Genomic DNA, 22,582 nt, shown 5'->3' on the forward strand with positions numbered 1-22,582 from the left:
AGTTGCTTTGTATATATTAAACATATTGTCACCAGATATGTCGCACTAAATGAGTAAGATTAATTTCATTCCATCTCAGTAAGGTTTAGTAAACCTACTGTATAGAGCTGTGGAATATGGTAGCGCTATACAAACCAATAAATAGTAATAATAATAATATTAAACAATGGTCTTTACTTTTAAGTGACAGTAAGCTGAAAGGAAACAGCCCCCAGGCACATTGGAATCATAAATGAATTGGCCCATTCCATATATTATCAGTTTACCGGCTGTGATATGGCTTCAACAAGCCCACAACCAGTTTTAAACAGGTGTGTCTATCAGGCATATTGTGTTAAGCAGAGATTGTCAGTCTATCCCCATTGAAGATGGTGCTACTGCTGTAGCATCTACGCCCCAAGAACTGTAAGCCATTTTCTACTCATCACCGTCATCTTGAGGTTGAGGAGGACAGCATACCCTCTGTGTGGTTGTGTGGCCATGTGGCCAAGCAAAAGTAAATAAGCGGAATGGAAATATTCCTGTTTACCTGGAAGTATTTCATAAATATCGTCTTCAACAGGAGGAACAGCTGATATTCCAGCAGAATTTTCTTGAGTCACATCGTCATACACCTCATCACCATCTAAAGAGAAGCAAAAGTAAAAACTGGTTAGGGATTTTTTTTTTTATATAAAGTTCTGATTTGTAAACAGTTTTGTAAATTAATAGCCATCACTTATAATTACTCATGGGGCAATTTTAATCACCATCCCACCTTATCTTATGTATAACATAGGGAGATCCTTGTAGTCAATTCTGGTATCAATCACAAAATGTTTGTACATGGAAACTTATATTTCTGTTTTCCCCCCTGTCCTCAGAACTGATAAATCAGGACTACTAGTGGTTCAATAAAAAAAATGAATTTTACAGTAAACTTATCCTGCCACACATGCAATTCTTTATTTTCTACATGAGCAATACTTTAGTATAGACCATTTGAAATAATGACAAATAAGTCCATAAAGTACAGTAACGTTATCATAGATTAATTTGTTTATGAGATTACCATGTCTGTGTAAATATGAAGTAGAAATTATTTGAATTATTAAAAAGGATTGAATCTAAAAATAATGTTGTTCAGCAGTGGACTCCCTTTGGGTAATCCTTGCCATGAAATGTTAGTAAAATAAAAATAGGGATATTAAGAATGAATAGCACTAAAGCTGTAAAAAAGTCACAAGCTTTTCAACAAGTATTTCTCAGAACCTCGGAACATACAGACTAAATATGTGAAAGGTGTACTCATTTTATCTCTATCAAATAAAACATGCATTGACTTGAATACAAGAACGCATATAAAAGAGGCCTTTTATATTTACAACAAAGAGATCCCTACAGAGATCCATTTAGGTAGTTCTTCTGTAGGTCTCCTTTTTTCTAGAAACTTGTAAAAAGCGATAAAAAATTAAAAAAACGTGATTGTACAACGCAATAACTACATCCATTTTTTGGTCTTTGAGTTTTTTAAAGGTGTTGCGTCACCTGCACCAGTTGTGTTGGAAGTGGAGAAATCAGTGTAACGGGTTAATGTTATAATGCAACAATAAAATAATAAAATGTGTAAAAACAGACAAAACAGAAACAATCAAATGTATTGTTTTAAACTTAAGTAACTTTAGGCAAAGTCTAAATTTTAGCATGTTCATTTTCACATCAGTGTAGATCAGTGAGACTTTATACTTTACAACTTGCTGTGATCTTTCATATATTTCATACTGCTAAGCATTCCGATCGGAGAAGCCTGGATCAAATAAGTAACATCTCACGACACATACACAATGTGTAAACAGTGAAAATTCAGTGTATATTCCCTACAGTCCAATCCCAACTCCCAACCTCTGTGTAAAGATGTTCAAAGCAACACCACAAAGTGACATAAAGGCTAAGCTCAATGAGCAATGGAGAGAAGATGCAAGCATGATTAGCCAGCGTAGAAGCAGGAAAAAATAGGAAAAATAAAAGCTGAACTTAAACATTTGTATTTCTTTAAATAGGTATCTAAAATATTCCTGGCTCATTAGTATTTGGTAAAGTGGAATGGTCTGGACACCTCCTTTGTGACTTCTCTTTCTGTGTTTAGGTGCATCATATTATATAATATATATATATAGTATATATATATAATATTATATATTTTAAATATATTATATATTATATATAATATACAGTATATATATATATATATATATATATATATATATGCATATATATGTGTGTGTGTCTCCATATGTAGGAAGGATTGTTTTACCCATGTTAACTTACCTTTCAGATATAAGATGGCATTAACCCATTCCTCTGCTTCTTTGGGAGTGGCAGCCGCAAACTACAACAGAAGAAAGATAAAATCCCTAGCCATTTTGAAATAATACAACAACAAAAAAAATGTGCATCCTTGTCACTTTTTTCATAGAAACATTAACAATTCCTTACGTGCCTGCTGATACTTTTCTTGCAAGGATGCTTCTTATAATGTACGGTTAATTTTGACAAATTTACGTAATAGGAGCAGAGAATGATGGATTTGTAACTCTGATCAGCAGCTGGCAGCTGTGCAGAAAAAAAGCTGCTTCTCTTCATCAATGTCAAAGCAAAAGCTGATGAACAAAATTTGCCCTTGACAATTAGAAGACACCCGTGAATACACTTAGAATGCTAGGTATAGTTTTCTTAAAAATGTTCTTGTCAGATTCCAACACATTACCTGCCAACTTAATTAACTGATTTTCAAATGCAATTTCAGACAGTTAAAACATATTAAAGTTATATTCACTAATGACGCCGAAGGGCTAGATGTGTGACGCTCCCTGCTGACTGGTGCAACTCCGTCTTTCTTAAAAGCTTTGTTTAAATACTTTTGTATTTTTCAAGGGTTAACAAGAACACAACTGACAGCCCTGGGACCTAAGCATACATAAAGTTAAACCGAGTATATATTAGAGTGCTGTATGAATATATTTGGCGTATACTGTATATTAGCATATTGTTGTACATATGTACATTTTCTCAGTTAAAAATAGCGGCGCTATCGTAACTTCAGTCTAGTGTTGACAGGCACAGCTCCCAACTTGCTCTACTATCGCAGCTATTGCTAATGAGATATATACATATCTGCATATGTGTAGAAGATTGTCCCATGGGATGCTTCATGGAGATGTAAGGAAGCAAGAAGCATCACCCCTTTGCAAAAATGCATCCATAATAAAACCACTGACGTGTTGAAAATGACATTAGGTGTTGTGTGTATTATGTGTAGAACACAGTGAATGGTGCTGAAGGCTTCTTTGGGTCATCCGCTTATCTGAGATCTTCCCCTCTTCTGGGGGGTGACTTCATGACAGGGCAGGGCTAGCAGCACGTAGGGATGGCTAGCAGCACTTAGGGATGGCTAGCAGTACTTAGGGGCCTCAAATAATGTAACCTACACAGCCCAGAGACAATACCCTGGGCGATGTGGTTTGGTCATCTGTGCTACAAACGTATAGCTTTAAACTACTATATTCTTCGTCTATTTTTATGATTTCTTTTCCCTCTCACTCAGGATCCGCTTGAAATGTGGCGCGTATGTATACAGACCTTATCTAGATTTATTTTAGCACAGCCCCATATGTATGAGCATGCTGTGCAGATGTGCTAGCCAGCGAGCTGTTTCAACCCAACTGTTCTTGTCTCTAAGACTGGCAGTGTATGCGTTTAATCAATTTAATTTAAACAGTAGGGTGAAAAAAATATTCCAACCTGATAGACACGTTTATCAGGAGCGAAGATTTCAAAACAGCAGTCTTTCTTTGCATCCTTCCGCAGAGAATTGTTTATTCTCGCAATGTACCCGTCCAGACAAAATTCACCTTTTTGCTGTTTGTCTGTCAAAGACATAAGCAAGACAGAAACTTGATAATTCACCAGTAACTCAACAAACATGTTCAAAGTGGGGCTAAGAAGAACAGGGCCAGTCTTAGACCAAATGACACCCAGCCAAAAATGACTCCTTTGGCCCCTAAATTTCTCCCTTTACCTTGGTGTTTTACTAAAAATGATTGCGACTTCTGAGGTGGCATCTCACTGGGTGTGATAAACCAAAACATGCTGGGCTCTTAGAAAGGAGGTTCATCAGAGGAGTAAGAGAGGCACCTGCCTAGGGCACCTGGAGCTAAGACCGGTCTTGAAGAAGAAGAGAGAGGTTCTAATAGAGTATTCAACCAGTCTACCAAGAGTAAATGCAGACTGGTGCAAGTTCTTCATTAGGTGGTCCTAATTCTCCAAGTCCTTTTTGGCAGGTATTCAGCAGGTTAACTTAAACCAACATTATGGGACCCTGCATTGGTAGCACCGCAGCTTACGTGCCATGCAGGCTTTTTTGGATTCTTATTCTGTAACTTGTGATAGGATGTTCTGCAACATTTAAGCCAGCCCCATTTTCTCTAAAACTGAATTGTTTAACTTAAAACTCATAATATGGTAAGAAATTTAACCAAAGTTGTAGGTACCACGTTTGCATATCTAGAACATAATTAAGAACCACATACCTTTGTCACTTCCATAGTAATAGAAGATGGAGTTACTCACAGCACACCAACGCTTTTGCCATTCAGAAGCAAAAAAGCTGTGATCTAAAATATAAGGAGAAATGTAGGACTTACACATACAATAAGTCATTAATAACATGTAATTGTCAGAATGCGGCCCTCATCACTTCCACCATCCATCTCGCTGTGAATGGTATTGGTAGTTTAATAGCAGCTAGGGGGCTACATTATATACAATCCTGATATATTCCTCTCATAACATCTCTCATCCAGTAGTCTACTTTTGTTAAAGTTACATGTTTCTTGGACACAGAGGCTTCTCTTCACAGTAGACTAATATTTAGGAAGCTTTTTGTACAGTATTGAAAAACATAATATAAATAACTCAACTGTTCCCTTAAGGAATCCTTTTACAAATACAACATTCTAATATCAACATGTTGCATTCTATAAATGTTGAAGTGTGCAACGTACGGTATGTCACATATTTGAAATAAGTGAATATTAACCTTTCCGACGTTTTTCGAGGTAGCCTCTCTTTATAGCTTCAAGGTCCTGAGCTGCGACAGGTGGATACAAGTTTCCTGGTGAAACAAGGAACTTGTTAGAAAAGTGAGGTACGTCTGTACATCTTATCCATACATTGACATTACATAAACAGCATGATTAGGTATTAGGAACAAAAAAAGAACAATCACAGTTAAAAATTGGAGAATTTGCCACAAATTGGAGAACAGCTGTGTGATCACTTTTCAGCATGTTCACGCTATTGGCTGATGTGTAGCCAATAGGAAATTCATAGAAGACGGTAAAAACTGCATTAATGCAGAGGACCAGGATTACCTCTCAAAAACAACTCTCAAACAATGGTTTCATCTTACAAATGGAAATGAAAAAAATTGAATAAAAGAAATATGCAAGAAGAAAGAAAAATGGAAGGAGAGAAGAAAAGTCACCAAGATCATCTGCAATTTTTGGGTTATTTTTCTTTAATTTGGATTTTGCTAATTAGTTCAGTTACATCTAGTATGTGTGAGACCAGGTTGAGCTAAGCTAAATGAGGTTATGTCATGTTTTGGATCAAACCTCATAACCTTCTATCCTTTTGCTCAGTACACGTTACAAAATGTGTTGAAAGGGGCACACAGTCCCGGGACATTGCCAGGCAAAAACCAAGTAAGGAAGATTATGGAAAAAGCAGTGGCATCACCATAGCAACCAGTAGACTGTTACTGCTCATTGTTCCATTGTTACCAATCTGCACCATAACTGACCTTCCTTCTTCCCACAAGCCATGGTTATCGGGTTCATATATGCAAAAAAATATATTCTTAAAAATGTTACTTTGGTTCAGTTGTAATTCATGAGCACTGTACTACGGGGTATCCATTAGATTTTAGCATGTCTATTATATGAGCACCAGATACTGCTTGCAATGTCATTATTTGTTGTTCCTAGTCATTTGACACAGTATGGCTATTTATTTATTTCTTTACTTTTGAAAATGTGGTTATAACAAGTCACCCTTCAGCTGCTGTGGCATACAAATCTAAGTATGTTTAGCTGATGGGAGTCTGAATCCGTTGTAACTGAAATATCAGGGTATGGTTTGTATAGGTCAACATCTCCTAATTCAATTCAATTCAAGATCTGTTTTTGCATGTAACCAGTTGAAAAGCAGACCTTTTTTTCCTAGCAGAACATACCGTTTTACACACCACATAACAAATGCTTCTCCACTTTCTGAAAATGTTTTTTTCTTTTAAATGTAATCATCATATGACAGCTAGATGAAAAAAAATAGAGAAAAGGTTCCGCAAGGTCTGCAGGACACATCATCCAAATTAGCCTTATTACGAGAAGCAGTGGCCGTAAAATGAAGAAATGCAATGAAAACATCGTATTTCAAGTGCATTTTTTTTAAATCTCTAAGACAGCGGCAGCAAAATAAGCATCTGAAAGATTCATCTTACTCAATAACTCGTGCCAAGTAAAGGAAGAGCACTTTGCTCTGCACTGTCTATCAGATATCGTGACTATCACACTGTGCTTCCTCCATGAGGAATGAGTCTCCCCTGACATTTCCTGCTGTAAAAAACACAATTTTATCTCTAATGTTAACAGATTACAACACAATAATATTCTTTGTGTTAACAGTAAAGATGACCTCTCAATGGCAAAGGTCATTTTCCTTTATTTTTTGTGTAATGTTACCATAAAGTGGATATGTCACGTTTCTCAAAACCAATATATCTGGATGTATACAATGCCTCCCAAGACCTGCATGATTATTCCTCCCCATTAAGTTACCTTCTACCTGATTGCAAAGGTTGCCTTAACCTAATGAACAGCAAAGGGGGGGCGAGGAGAATAGAGAGAACTTCAGGGTCATGAAACTGATTAAATAATGTTGCCCCAATTGGGGTCGCATGCTGTAGTTTATAAAAGCTATTATGTGGGGTAACTTTTATTAATTCAACTACATATAATAAAATAGTGAGTTTTTGGCCACGTTTTATGAATTCAGTCTAGCATTAGGTGTCAAAATTGTCTAAAACATTCACATTACCTCCAAATGTCAGGTGTCTACATGCTCCATGACATTTTCATAAATCGATCATTTCATTCTTGCTAAATATCACATTTATTGTAGTAATTGCACTCCGTCTGTTATGTAAATAAACGAAAGTGAAAATCAGATCTTTTCATTGTTCCCATGAATGATCTTGATAAGAAAATTCGGAACATCTGAATGTAGCCAAAAAAACTGTTATACAGCGGTTTCTCAATACAAGTGGATGAGCTGCTGTTTAGCACCCCCCCCCCCGTGTGCACAGAGCAGTCCATGGGGATCAGGCCGTTGAATCTTGAATTACCCTCCATAAATTACATGTTGACTACACAAGCAGAAACAGACTTATGTTCTGTAACATGTTGGGATGTACCAGTTTTAAGATGTCCTTGTCTTGGCAGTTCTTGGCAGTGTACACATAACACGGTACAAGCATTTTATCAGAACTTTCCTTTCCACAAATAAATTACTATTTAGATGGATTGGGGAAGAAAAATGTAGCCCTGGTAAAAGTCCAGTAATTCCCGATACCTCCATTAGCAATATTCTTTTAATGAATTTCACTTATCGTATCTGTGGAATGGTTTTGTTGACATAAAACCATGACTGGACACTTTCTTCGGTGAGACCTTGAGGGTCAGTCAGCAATAAACACTGCTTGAGTAGAACAAAGCTAACCATCAAATGATTCGCCAAGAAATATTAGGAAGCAGAAAAAGGTGAGATAATATAACACAAAGATTTCAGGATAATCACAGGAAGGGGTTCCACGGGGAATCTCTTTAGATGTTTCATTACATACAATGTGGAAACAATATTTGGATCTATTATTCTAATACCATCTTAGCGTCCATTCGTCAGCATTTAACTTCATTCAATTATGATGATGGGAAGTGGTACATAAATTCCTATAAATCAATAGGAAATAGGAATACAAAAGGCAGTAAAATTTTAAGAGCCAGGATTTATCCAGCCCTACCCATGAGGATGACATGGACAGCCTGGCTGGCACACAAGGCCTCTTCAACAGGGTAGGTTTTGTGTTAGTGGAGTAATGATGCTTTTTGTGGTTAGTCTGAAGACTGAATTAAAAATTAGTTTAGGAGTACACACAAAACAGTCTACTATATAATGATCAACAATAAACCAATAGATAGTCCAGTGCTTATAAATGATGTCTCCTAACACAATCGGAACAACCTGATGTCAACTGCACAGGAAGAATACAGTTTCAATGGATTTACTTTTAGCGTAATAAGTAAAATATCTATACGCAATTTAGAACATGTTTTTGTCTCAAATTGTTTATGGATATTATACTTATTAAGCTAGAATCAAAGCAATTTAAAATGAAGATGTTCCCGTGCAGCCTGTATTTGTATGTATATCTAGTTTGAAGACTGAATCTGGGTTCATTGGGTATTACATATAAGAAGAACTTTTGGCTAAAAGTTATGAGTGGTCCAAACACCATAACAAATAACGGAATATTCCTGCCAATTTACCATTTTACACCAGAATTGCAATGTTTGCATAACCCCATTACCCCAGTGTTGGAGTAATGAAAGGGGTAACTAAAAGGGGGGGGGGGCTTCAACTACATGTAGCAAAATATGTCATCCACCACTGCCTTAATTTAGCGAATGCTTTCAACATTGTAAACTAACATGGGGCCAATGATTTCAGACACATAGGCCTAGAATGGGACTAGGGGCATTGATAAGCCAGGTATCTGTCTCATAATTTGAAGCAAGACATAATGGGTGCCAGGTGTTACAGCATCCCTAACCTTTACAGTCCCATTCAGGGTCAGCAGGGTCCACTAGTTGTTCTGTGTTTGTCAAGGGACCTCAGGCCAGCTATCCTTCCTTCAGAAAGTATCCAAGTTGGAAAGGGAAGTTCTGTGCATAAGAAAAAAAATCATTGGCCTCAAATGTTCCACCAAATGGCCTAAAGTAGTTTTGCAACCAATGTTTTGCCAGTTACCCATATGACACAGAATCGTAATTTAAAATGTTAAGAGTCTTAGTTGGTTTAAATGCAGTGCAGTCCCACTGATTCAGCTCCTTGGTAAGCAATATAGCCATGTTACCCTTAAAATTGGGGAACTTTGACGTAATGGCCGTATAGTATGATGCAATCCCCATTATTTATGCCTCGGTTAGGTGCTTTTAAATAGAATTTACTGGGTGCCCGTTGATCTCTTTTTGTTTGTGTATATGTTGGTCATTTTAGCAGTGTATACTTTTTAGGGTGTGCTTCCCTTTCTGTAATTTATGTGCACTTTAAAAGTAAAATCATCTTGTGATGAAAACAACTTCTAAACAACTTTAAATATCTTGACTTGTATTTGCGACGGTTACTTCAACAAAGTTAGCAGATATATTAATTCAACTAAAAAAATAAACCAAACAATAGTGGTATTTACAGCTTATTGTCTCCAAACAGTGTCTAAAGCATGATACTCTTGGCATGCATTAATTACTAGTTTTAACAAATAGGAGGAAGTTGATCCACCATTAAGTCTAAATTAGACCCTAAATCAGGCCAGAGAGAGCCTTCACAGAATGGTGTCCAATGGCAATTCTGGGGAATTGTCAGCTCACGTTATTTTGGGGTCAGCTTCTTTTTTAAAGTGATTTCCTTTAAAAACGTAATTTTTTTTCTCATAATATTACTTCTCCATAACGTGTTACAGATGCTTTCGACAAGCAAGGAGTTAAAAGCTGCAACAAAGTGCTTCAGTGAAGTCTTCAAACATAATCAATGCCTTTATTAAGCATGAGCTTTGCATGTTATTCTAACAATGGAAAGCTCACAGGATGCTTGTTTGTAAAGTTTTGATGTTAGCGGGGCTGACATGAAGCTCGCCCTGAGTGGAGACAAATGTTTACAGAGATTACCTTGGCATCAATACGCTGTGCAAACTGTCGGCTCGTCAGGATCCCGCAGAAACATATTCACCTGGCAGAGCTTGCATTGTAAGTGGTTCAAATAAATAAACGGATCAAGAAGATAAAAAGGGATTAGCTGTGCAGATTGAGCAAACTCCTAAATCACTGCCGCAGTGATTTTACAAAGGATTAGTGTGTTTTTACAAATATTGATTACTGATTTGCTACTCTGAAAGAAGATGAAAAAGCTTGCTATGCGCCGGGCTGGGAGCAAGGAGAAATTTTAATCATTCACTCCGGTGTTCCTGTCACAGGTATTATTGGAATTGACAGATATATTTAATGATACATTGAACGTTTAAACGAATGCATGCTTTTTTTTTTTTTTTTTTTTTTAGAAGGCCACACATGAATTCTTAACATAAGATGTTACTATGTTCGTTCAAAACCAAATCCACCAAGTCACAGGTATCGCAACATGTTTACAGATATCAGGCATGTACGTGCACGGATACGGTGACATTCTCTTTAATTACCGATAAAACCCATAACTTGTGTGCAATCGGCAAATAAAGAAATGCGAAAAATGCAGGAAAAAGGTTAAATGAAGATGACTGATGGTCATTAATTAAAATGAGATAACGTTACAAGATTAATGTACTTTAAAAAAAAAAATCATGCACTCTATCAGTAGATCTCAAAAGATATTGGCCATATGTTCTGTTTATAGCCTACTTTCGTCTATAGGCTACATGTATGGTAGCGAAAGTATTACTATTATTATAGTAATGGGGAAAAAAGGTGATGCAATTAGTCCCTGGCTGTTGTTGCCAGGTTTCCCTCTCTGCTAGCCATCAGCAAGCAGGTAGTCAATCCTATACAAATCAGCAATCCTGCAGGGAATGGGAGTCAAAAGAGACTCTTTAAATCATCAAGTAGTAAAACACGCCAGGCAGATTTACAGGACCACACACCTTTATTTGGGGACAAAACCATTTTTTCCTATACATTAGAACAATAAGGGGATGATTTAACAATGGATAACAATTTAAATTAGGATATCCAAGACATTAATAGCCATGGGGTGCGGATAACGTAGCACATGGGAGAATTGCCTCTACGGACCACTTAAGGCGAAAGAAGTATAAAATTATACATATATATTATCTTTTTATTTATATAAATGACAAATGCATAGAGAGGGTTGCTATATATCTGGGTGACAGATTAACACTCCTCTTAGAATAAAAGATTTTCATGGATTTTATTTTCTGAAACTCTGGATGGAATATGAAAGTTAATGTTTCATTTAACACAGCAGGCTTGTTATTCACTGCCTTCTGGCCTCAGTGAAAAGACTTAAATCAATATTATTAAATATTTAAATAATATTATATTAGTACACACAATATATGAAGATAATATCGTGCTTAAAATTGTACTTATGACATTTTAACACTATATGTCATTCTATTTGAATGTACCTATTAGGTTGGTTGAACTTTTCGTGTTAAGATGCTATAACGTACCCATGAATAAGTAAAAGTAGGATAAAGTAAGTAAAACTGGGTTTAAAATTGATGTTAACCTGAAAACAGCCTTGTCATGCAGGATGCATAATTAGAATGATATTTATTTTAACCCTGGTTTCATAAACATGATTATTTAATTGGCAGGGACAGTAATGACTTTGAATCATTTATTTGTAAGGGGAAGTACAGCACAATGACAGAATGCCATACCAATATATTACATACTGTACTTTGGTTGAACTTTTTGCAGAAGCCAAGATCCTTTATCCATGACCACTGGTTCCAGAATACATTAAGATAATGAAGCAATTAACTTGTTAATCCCAGCTTCATAGTCCAATGTGACCACTAAAGAAAAAGGTACCTATTAAAGGGATGCAGTTGATTTGTATGGACATTAACTGAACCTACGTGGGGGGTTATGTTTAATACAAGGAATGCAACTCAATTTTGTTTTATATTGCTATTTGCTTAAAAATACAGTATAGTCAACAAAATCTGTTTCTCAATAGAATTAATTTCTCCTTTCCATCTTTTGAAGTGGGCCCTACACATCACTGGAGCAGCTATAATCTTCTTTTATGTCAGCGCCATCTAGGAAGCTGTTGATATACATTGGGAACTCTTAATATTTACCCACGGATGTCAGAGATTGTACACCAATCTCAAGGTGAATGGGAAAATTCTCAGTGCCACAAAATCATCATCTTCATTTTCTACTTTGATTTAATATTTTATCATCCCAACTGATGTTTTCTCATTGGGATCCCAGCTTTACCCAATTCAACAATTCTTGATTGTAGGTCTTTTATGAGACAGGTTTCACATCATCAGATGCTTCTTGAGAATAGCAAACTCAAAATGAGTGTGTGTGTGTGGGGGGGTTATGTCAAAGTAGCTCTAGTCCAGTTTTGATTGGACTTCAGGTTTGCTAACTCCTGACTCCAATTAGCTTTTGTTGTGGTAAGCATAGGGGTTCACATACAGTACTTTTTTCCAACCCACACTGTGAATGTTTGAATAATGTATTCAATATGGGCGAGAGCAATACAATAATTTGTGTGATATTGGTTAAAACTAATTGTTGATAATGCCAAAGGGTTCACTTACTTTGTGAATAGCATTTATTATAGTATATAACCACAACACAGTTTATATGAATCTGTTGTCACAGTCTATCATATATTGTATGAACAGTTTGCTTTGAATTAACTAAACAAATTCATTATAATTTTACAATGTAAGAAATCTGTTATTGAAACCTGTTATATGATGAATATCTAAGAAATTAAGTGACAAACCATTTTCATTTTTGCTTTTAAGAATATTATATTGTATATATATATAATTGTGAATATATATTTCCACTGTGAGATTGTTTACTGCTTAGTCTAAATTCAGAATGTTTCATACATCAAAGGAAATTGCTTCATAGGTGCTCTTCCTGACCCCAGAGAAGTGACTCCTCTTAAACAGTTATCATTACATCCTACTGTTTATGTTAGCCAGAGCAAGCTTCAAAAGTGAAGGAAATAAACATTGTTTCAGGATGTAACTTACCACCCCTTCTATGGCTACATATGATAAAAAAAAACCTCAACATTCATCATGTCAGTTTATTTTTCTGCCATAGGTGGAATCTCACAAGTTAAAAGTTTTATGTTTATTTTGGTGTCTAGATTAAAGAGGGCAACGTATGATTCGGTGTTGAGGGTAGAGATGTAGGTGAAGATTAAAATGAAGTCTGAGTAAAAATCAAGATGGCGTATTGTTTTGCTAGACAATAATGCAACTGATGACATGGAATAAGATAGCTTTGTGACGTGAATCTATATAAACAATACATTCAAGTGATGTCAATAAATTCAAATTACTGCGTGTAATGTAAGTGTAGAAGAATTCTCAAGATTGGAAAATATATGTTCCTGTAGTTTCAAAGGTAACTAGGACTAGTCTGACGTTTTCCCCAGAAACTTGCTAATGTCACTATTTTAAACATATACATCCCTTTCACCTGGCTTTATTATCAATAAAGCCACGCAGCTATTTTTTATTAATATAATTATTATTTCCAATAACAAAATACAACATTTAAAATGTTGAAGCCACCTTTATGGATATCCTTGATCATTTCTGTCACCAGGAAACTGCTGCCATACATTAAGGATAAAAGCATTTTCTTAAGAAACGCCATCATTTTAGCGCTGGTACTTTTACTTCCTGCACTCCACAGCACATTTGCCAAGAAATCAAACATATCACACAAGCCATGACCTATCAATCCATGCCCTTGAAACTTAAGAAACCCACGTGGTTAAAAAACAGATAAGTAACAGTAACATATTGGATGGAGAAGCCAAAGTTCCCTTTGAGACCTTTTACTGCAGATGAGAACAGGGTGGGCACCAAAAGGTGGCCATGGTGACATCATAACTCCCAACATTAGTCCACTGCAAACATAACAATCTACGTAATTAACCCTAGTAAGTAATTACTTTTTGTATTTTAGATCTATGATTATAAATGAATCATGTGGATCCCATCGGCTGGACTGTTTAGCTAGTTAAGCAAATATTTAATGATGTAGGCAAAGCCAGTGCTGTCTAAATTAGAGAGCCAAAAAAACCCACATGTGGTCCTCAATGGCTTTGTTCGCCCCTTAGTCTGCCTAAGAACAAAATATTCCATAATTTACTTCATCAGGACACATAAACAACACGTCAGGCTAAAGGACACTCATATCACCCATAAAAATGCTTGATAGCTCCAACGGGTACTGTGTGTGCAACTGTTGATGGGCCATCATTGGTGAATCTCTACCCATATTCATATACTTTCCGACACTACACCACCAGCAGGCCTGTTTGCCCTTACAGAGAGCCCTTCTCTATGTGTTGTAATAATGTTTTGTCACAAAATTTATATAAATATGTGTTTAAAAAGGTATCATCTGTGCCAGGCTGCAGAAAATTTATCTTCAAAAAAAAAAAAAAAACAGAACTATTTTACCATAATGTCAGGATTTCCATTTAATTAGTGCCACCAGATGCAATTCTTCTAAAATATTTTACCAAATTAAGCGAGTGATCCTTATTTTTGCATGAAAATCCATTAACATCCTGCATTGTAATTGTATATTTACATTAAGTTAAAGAATTATTAATTTCACCAGCAAAAACCCATGCCCCCTTTTTACACGGCCAAATTGCACAACTTAACCATCTGTCAACTGGCCGGGATTCAGCAGCCGTACGGCTGGAGTTTTTGTTCTAATTGTGTTTAATGTTGCTCTAATTATTTCAATTGGGAATAATTTTGTACAGTCAAAGTTGACTCATTTTATAAACTGGATGCTCCTCGGCTATAAATTGGCAGGTATCATCCTTCATTTCTCCTAAGCGTTGTGCCAAAGGGGAATAAGTATATGGTTGCTCTGTGACCAAATGTCATATGCTGGGCAGAAACATTGATCCTGGCTATTAATCACTCTGCAAGCCCTCCCAGTAATCAAAGGGCACAGCTGCGGTGATATATAACCAGTGTCATAGCAGAAAGTCCTTTACAAGACGGTATGCCTACCAGCTGATTCCAGTATGTCCTACTGCATGCACGCTAGCCACTCCATGATGCCCAGGCTAATTAATCACCACATCTAACCGTTCACCCTATCATTAAACACCTTTATTGGCTGAATTACCAGAGGAGCTTTAGCCCCTAATTACTTAGGTCTGAAAGCCTGCTCACCTGGATACAAAATGTTGGCTATTACCTGAGGCATAACGACATGCCCCTTTTATTCTTACCTCAATAAAAAATGTACTGACCCAGCAATGAACCACAGTCTCGGAAGAAAATTGGATACGGTTGTGACTGATTTTTGGAGCCATGAAATCAACTGATCATGACAAAGCATGAGACAACCACCTCGACCAGCCTGAATCTAATAAGGTTTAAAGGCCTAATACCAAGAGAACGAGGAAACTCTGACATTCCAAGCTGTTACGTTAACATTCTGCTGTTACTGGTTGCCTCTTATGTGGGCACCAACATATAAATGTGCAAGCACACAAACACAGTCTATGTACACATGCAATACATCTAAGAACACTTTTTTTGACATTTGAACAATGCATATTTAGGAGTTTATTCACTAAAAGCAGGTGTTTCCAGGATGTTCACAGGAGAGCTGTGGTTTCCAGACACACATTTACCCCGGGCTAATGAAACGTAGAGTGGGGCTAGCCATGTGTGGGGGAGAAATGGTTGGGAATGGATTTGGTCAAATGCTACTCCCCGGCCGAAGGAAAGAAGAAACTGACTCTGAGTCCCAAGAAAGTATGGCTTTCTTAAATGTTATGTAAGGAAACTTTAAGGATTGTAAAGGGCAAATTAAAGGGCAAACTTAGGTTAGCTCTTAAATTACGTACAGTGGAGTCAGTAAGCTTAACATGCAGCTCTCCTGCATACTTTTTAATCGTGCCTCAGTGAATAAACCCCTTATTATCCTTTCTGATTATAGTGTGTTTTATACTATTATATACCATTCTAAGACCTTTTTTTTATTTTGGAAGCATAACAGTATTTATTTGTGCACTAAGTATTTGGGCATCAAGGGCACGTTTGACTACTATAATTTTGTTTTATATGATTTATGTGATGTGTCATATACTTTCTGCTATTGTGAAAAAGTTATCCTACTTTACAATTGTGTTCATAACTGAGATGATGAACTTGAGTAAACCCAAGTCAATAAGGCATATGTTCTTGTTGTCTTTTACCTCTATTACAAACAAATCATACAGCGTTGTAAATGTTAAGTGTACCTACCAAGAACATTTTAAAGTACAGCTACCATAGGAACCGATGGGCCTGCTTACTGACTAGAGAAGATAAGAGCATGGATAAAAAGGTTTATGGTGTAGTATATGACATTATATTTGATGTCTATTGAGACCTAAAAGCATCCCTGGTCCCATCAGTGAAGAACAGTCCTTACTAATTAGTTGCTAAACAAATTGGAGAATTAGTTGTTCATCTGTTTGAACGTTATATGTCCCGCCACAGTGGTATTAGGGGACTATAAAAAGGTAGCAAGCAGATTGTGAATCCCTTTGAAAACATCGTTAAATGATGGTTAATTTTTACATTGTAAAATGTACTTCCTTCAGAGCAATGTAGATACTTTTATCTTATTAACTCCACTTCCTAATGCATTGTAAGCTCTCAAGAAGAGGACCCCCATCTCATTCTGTACTGGAATATCTTACATTTGTTCATGTTATTGTTTATTTGTATATTGTTAATTTTAATGTTGCTATTTTGTATACTCCTGTTATCTGATGGTGCAAAATAATGATAATATTGTTATTATTAATATTTTACTACACTGATTAATTAATATGTATTTTAAAAATTATTTCCAAGTGAGTCATTATTTTTAATGCTACATAAATAAACTGTTCTTAACACAAGCACCGATGATTCCGAATCCTGTTTAACAACAACAGTTAAAACATGCCAAATGACTATCGGGAGTAATTTAAACAACACTGTCCAGACAGAAATTTGCATCAAATACTGTGGTTTTCAACGATTGTCCAAACATTTACAAAACAAGCCCCTGATTGAAATAAAATTAGTTATTAAACCATAGTACAAATGTGTTGGCTTAAAACAAGATTAATACTAGAGGACTTCTAGATAAAGGCATGTCCCTGATTTTCAAGTTTGATCCCATGGTACAGCGCTGCAAAAGGTTTCGGTGCTTTATAAATCAATAAATGCTAATCCAAACTGATAATACACATATTCACATAGTTAATGATGTTGAAAAAAAGACACAACATAAGTTAAAACATAAGATATTCCTGGTTGCACTTATCCATATCAAGGCAAAACAAAACTCATACTTAAGTTACAGAAATATATTCCCCAGAAAGGGAAGAAATTCCTTAAGAAGCATTATAAAGAAGCATAAAAGAAAGCAGCTGCCAGATAGAATGGGTAGAAACAAACAGGACAATGAATGTAAAACTGAATGAGGTGAACGCTCATTCATCATTAAGGAAACAATCACAAACGTAAGAGCAACACACCTCTTCTACTTGACATTTTAACACAACCACCTTGCGGGTGTACTGGATTGTTTCTGCTAATTTGTGCAAGTCATACTTAATGAAATGCAATTAATTAATAATAATAATAATAATAATAATGTTTAATTTATGTGCCACTTTAGTAGGGTTAAACCAGCCTTTAATATGTTACTTAAGTTGTTACAGTGAATGCTCAGTAGCCTCAGATTTGCTGGAGAGAAGCCCAGTCCCAGCTGCAAGCAAATGATTAGATTCATATACCCGGCAATTATGCCATTTACTGAAAGAGTTACCATATTTCTGTTCAAACAGAACATTATGTAAAAAGGCATATTCATGCAACAGTATATAAAGCTACCTAGTGCAACATATGTTTATGCCTCTGATCTGCTTGGAATAAAGTCATAGGGAGTTTCCAATTATACTCTCCCCAGCTTTCTTTACTATATAATTATCTAAAAACTATTTTTGTAGCCAGAAAAGCATACTGTAACATAGATCTACTAAATGAAATTGCCTCATTGCAGTTTTTCTTTTCTGTGTGAAATGCAGAGATATGTATTATGTATTTAAAGGTAATTGGCCATTATGAAAAGTTGAATTTTTAGCTTTTTGTATGTCGTTATACTCGTGTTTGTTGCATTCAGCTTCCAGCTCTATAATATGGTAATGTAGTTGGCAGATCCAAATTGACGTTACAATGTAATGATTGCTCATGATGAAATGTTACAGGTATAGGAAAATTGGCAACACTAAAAATTCTGTACATAGGAGTGTGTGACTGCTGAGCACTGCCTCTTTAAGGCATAGGTTATAGGTGAACATGTCTCAGAATGAGGGGTAAAACAGGAGTACTGACCCTCTCTTTTGCCACTTGAAGCTCTTCCATCTGCCCAACATACACTGAAGAGTTTATTGCTGTGGCAAAAAGTGTACCGGGCCAGTATGCTAAGTTACCATAGATAAGGTTCTTAAGTAAAGTTGTTCTTGGGGAAAGGCAGTTCAGACATGGCTTAAGGGCTTGTTGGCCTTGGACGATTGGTACATGGGATTGTTAAGACTGCCTAATGGGTGACCCCTTGGGTGGGTTCGATGCCAGCTAGTGGGGTTTAAACAGGCTCTTGGTGAAGTATAGTGTTATTGTTACTTGAATAAAGATCTGTTGCCTTAAGCTACACCATCTGTGGTGTCATGTGTGGTTATTTGGGATGAAGGGGCAGGCTACAGAGCTAAAGCTTTAAGCAAGGGTCAGTAGCTAGTCAATACCTTTCAATTTTTATATGCGTGTTTCAGATAATAGTTATGGGTTTCTGTGTATAATGATAATGCCTTCAACTAGGATGGAAATTCTTTGGAGAATTTAGGAACTAGGCAGAACATTTTAAGAGCCATTTTTTTATGAGCCAGAAAGAAATGTATAATGACAAACATAACACACCACAAAACAATGACTACCAAGCTCCTTCCTTTTGTTTCAAGGTGGTTTACTAGAGACTTTAAAAAGCAAAATTGACCAAGTAACAAATAATCAGAAAAAAACAATAGCATTCTGTTTTATTTGAAGAGTTCTCTGTTTGCCCATTGCTTTTTCTTTCCATTACAGCAATGGCTCGAGACGTGCATCAGTCATCTGAAGTAGGTGTGAACTGGCAAATCTTTAAACACCTAATGAAGCCTTTTTCCTACACCATTGTATATTTGACAGAAAATGCAGCACAAGTATGTGTACTTAGAGGGTGGGCTGAGAATAACGTTTTTCTGTAAAACATTCTTTCATATTGTACTCCAGATACTTTGTTCTAACCTACCCCCAAAACAAACAAGGCTATTACCACAAGTGTCAACACTGTCTGCTTGGAAACTTAATGAGTGCATGCCATTTAATCAAAATACATGAAACATTTAGACACAAAAAGGTTTCTAGATCATTTTGTTAAAAAGCAGACAAAACCTAAACACTGTTTGAGATGTGTTTCCAAATATTTTTTTCAACAAAGCACCAAAACTACACTATTAAAGGTATATATTTATTCACCTTTATTAGCTAATCTTAATAGCAAGTGTATCGTACCAAAATCTAAAATTAAGCAGGTGTTGGCATATCCCTGGAATAGGTCAAGTACACACACCTCAAGTAAACTAATATTCTTCTGTTTTATGTTGATTTAAAATCTTGAACATATTCAAGATCCACCAGTCCATAGTGTTTATTGGACCTTAAAAGTTACAGTTTAATGACACCTCCTGTAAAAAAGAATGCATATTAAAGTACTATGTGAGCACTTTACCATGCACTGTTCCAAAATGCTGCCCAGTTCCTCTCTGATCCGATTAATCTAGCCATTGATTGGCTGCTTGAGGCTGCCAATCAGTGGCCAGAAAATGCTTCCACTAAAATCAATGGCAGCACTTTCCACACATGTGCAGATGGGGAATTCTGCAAATTTTAATTTAAAAGAAAATACTAAAACAATATAGATCATAGAACACTTGTTCTTTGCGGTAATGATAAATATAAAGTTTTTTGGGTTTTTTTCCCCTGTGACAGATCCACTTTAAATATCCAGAACCACAAACTGTTCATGAATGTTTTATGCAGTTAAGTTTTACAAACATCATGCTTTTTACTGAAAGAAAAAAAATGACCTCAATCTGATTTAGCTGTTTGAAGATTTACTGAAGTGAAGTACTTTATAACAATTAGCTCAGTTTGGAAAAATGCAATATCTTTACAATCTGGGTAAATCGTATCATTAAAAAGAATGTTGCATTTAACTGAAAAGGTTCTTCTGGAGGGAAGAAAGAAGATGATTCTAAAATGACTTGGTAAAACTGCTCATATTAACAAATTAAAAGACTAAAATGGGTGTATCAGATTTCAAAAAAATACATCAACAAAATGAAAGCTTGTTCTTTCTTCAGAACATACATTTCAGAAAGAATTATTGCCTAGAGACAATTTGTACATTTTTGAATTACTGTTTCCATTCATTACATCATTTCTAGTGCTACTTAAACGAATATATTTATTCCCTATATTCTGTTATGGTGCAGATTTAAAAGTAAGGTCATCAGAGGACTGTACTTTATTGTTTGATATATTTAATCAGAAATTGTTTTAGGAATGCATTTGTCAGCCATTGGATGTGGAAGCACTACCACGGCTGGACCGGCGATGGCCAGGTGACCCTGGCATTTTAAGGCTGGCAGTTACATGATGGCATCAGTGTGGCCGACAGCTGGTTATGTGTGACCACTTACTACTCACTCAGTGTGCGATCGGGCCTATCAAGCCGCACACACCATTGAGTGGTAATGTTGGCCAGCGCCCCACCGGGCCATTCTAGGCCTGAGCACTACAGGATTTGAGAATTTTGAGAATATGCAAAACCTCTCCCATATGTATTTGCTCCATGTCATGCATGGAGTGTGTTCAGTCAAAAGTGAACTCCCCGTGTCCATGCGTGGGAAACTCCAATTTACACCAATCAGTGACAGAAATTCCAGACTTTGGATGGGCTGTTCTATTGCAGATGTGAAGCTGCAGCTTCTCTTTAATATATTTCTTTTGGAGGTTACATTTATATTACAAAGATGTGCTTAGAAAGTAACTTTATATGCATTCATAATACATGGGAGTCTGAGCCGTTGGAGTATCCTTTAAACATTTAAAATATTTGTCCAATCTGATAATGTGTTCCTGTGCCAACAAGAATAGATAATATATAAAAACCATTAAATAGTAGACTTCTTTACCCCTTCGAGTAGCAGTGTGGCATTAATTTTATTTAGTATGGTTATTGCAAATAAATAGATTATTAATAGCATTGGACATATGAGAGTATAAATAATTATATATATATATATATATATATATATATATATATATATATAGATATATATATATATATATATTCTGTTTATTCTGTAAGGTAAAATGTGTCTCTCAAATGAATCACACCAAATAAAGAGAACTCTGTACTGAGGTTCAGAAATCAAGTCAAAGAGTAAAATTGGTTAGGTTGTCATTAGCTGCCTATCTCAGCAAACAAAATACAAATATTTTTTCATTAGAAATGTCTGAGCACAATGCACCACTTCATTTAGATATTTTATCATAGACAACCAATATAAAAAAATCCTGATATATTGATATTTTTTATACAGGAATGGCCCCTAAAAAAACATAATAAAACTATAATATTTTTTATTCTACAAGAATTATTTTTCATTTGTATTTTTGTCAATGTTTTAGAACATTTTTTTTTTTACATGTCACAATAAATACACCCTGAATTTTAAATACATACCCAGTCGTTTTCTTAGTGACCCTTCCCTACTAGACATGTCTGTCTTCTAATTGCTATCTTCCAGACCCTACCTTCATCATGTCACGACAGCTCCTGACAAATAGTACTCATATCACTACAATTTATCCTGTTTCTTATTATTCCCCGAGGTGTTCTTGAGGAAGTATTCATCCTGATTAGGACTGATCTTAACCTCTGCCTCCGTGACAACATATGCTATTGTCTCATCTCATTTTGTCTGTATTTTTCTGATTTTGCATGCAATATATTTGTAATTATTTTTTCCATTGAGAAAACTGGATGCAATCTGTTAAGTTAGAGGAAAACAAGTTAAACATGGAGTCATTGACAGAGTGCATAATTATTTACCAGATGAGACTTTGTAATAGGGATGGCAAAGCATGTGCCAGGTGTCTCGGATCAATGGCATCTTCTTAGATGATGTAGTAGCAGTAGGGTTGAATGAGCAATAAAATGCCACATTAAGGGGCTATAAAACAATGTGGGGAGGATTTATCTGATTTACATCAAATGTTTCCAACTACATTGAGTAATGATCATTGTCTGTAAAAAATCAAATACCATTTTTCCTTTTTTATAACTGTACTTAA

The 22,582-nt window shown here is 35.8% G+C and overlaps 1 protein-coding gene across 1 annotated transcript in view; it reads right to left on the reverse strand.

The window, feature by feature from the left end:
• SKAP2 (src kinase associated phosphoprotein 2) overlaps window positions 1-22,582 on the reverse strand; it is a 101,256-nt gene that overhangs the window by 34,184 nt on the left and 44,490 nt on the right. Inside the window, exons 5-9 of the mRNA XM_053466830.1 lie at window positions 5,078-5,152; window positions 4,569-4,652; window positions 3,781-3,905; window positions 2,308-2,368; window positions 530-625 (exon numbers count right to left, since the gene is read on the reverse strand). Of these exons, the coding sequence (XP_053322805.1) occupies window positions 530-625; window positions 2,308-2,368; window positions 3,781-3,905; window positions 4,569-4,652; window positions 5,078-5,152 (441 nt within the window). The remainder of the gene's footprint in view (window positions 1-529; window positions 626-2,307; window positions 2,369-3,780; window positions 3,906-4,568; window positions 4,653-5,077; window positions 5,153-22,582) is intronic.

The sequence above is a fragment of the Spea bombifrons genome, chromosome 5 (assembly GCF_027358695.1).
Source record: "Spea bombifrons isolate aSpeBom1 chromosome 5, aSpeBom1.2.pri, whole genome shotgun sequence".
Taxonomy (NCBI): domain Eukaryota; kingdom Metazoa; phylum Chordata; class Amphibia; order Anura; family Pelobatidae; genus Spea; species Spea bombifrons.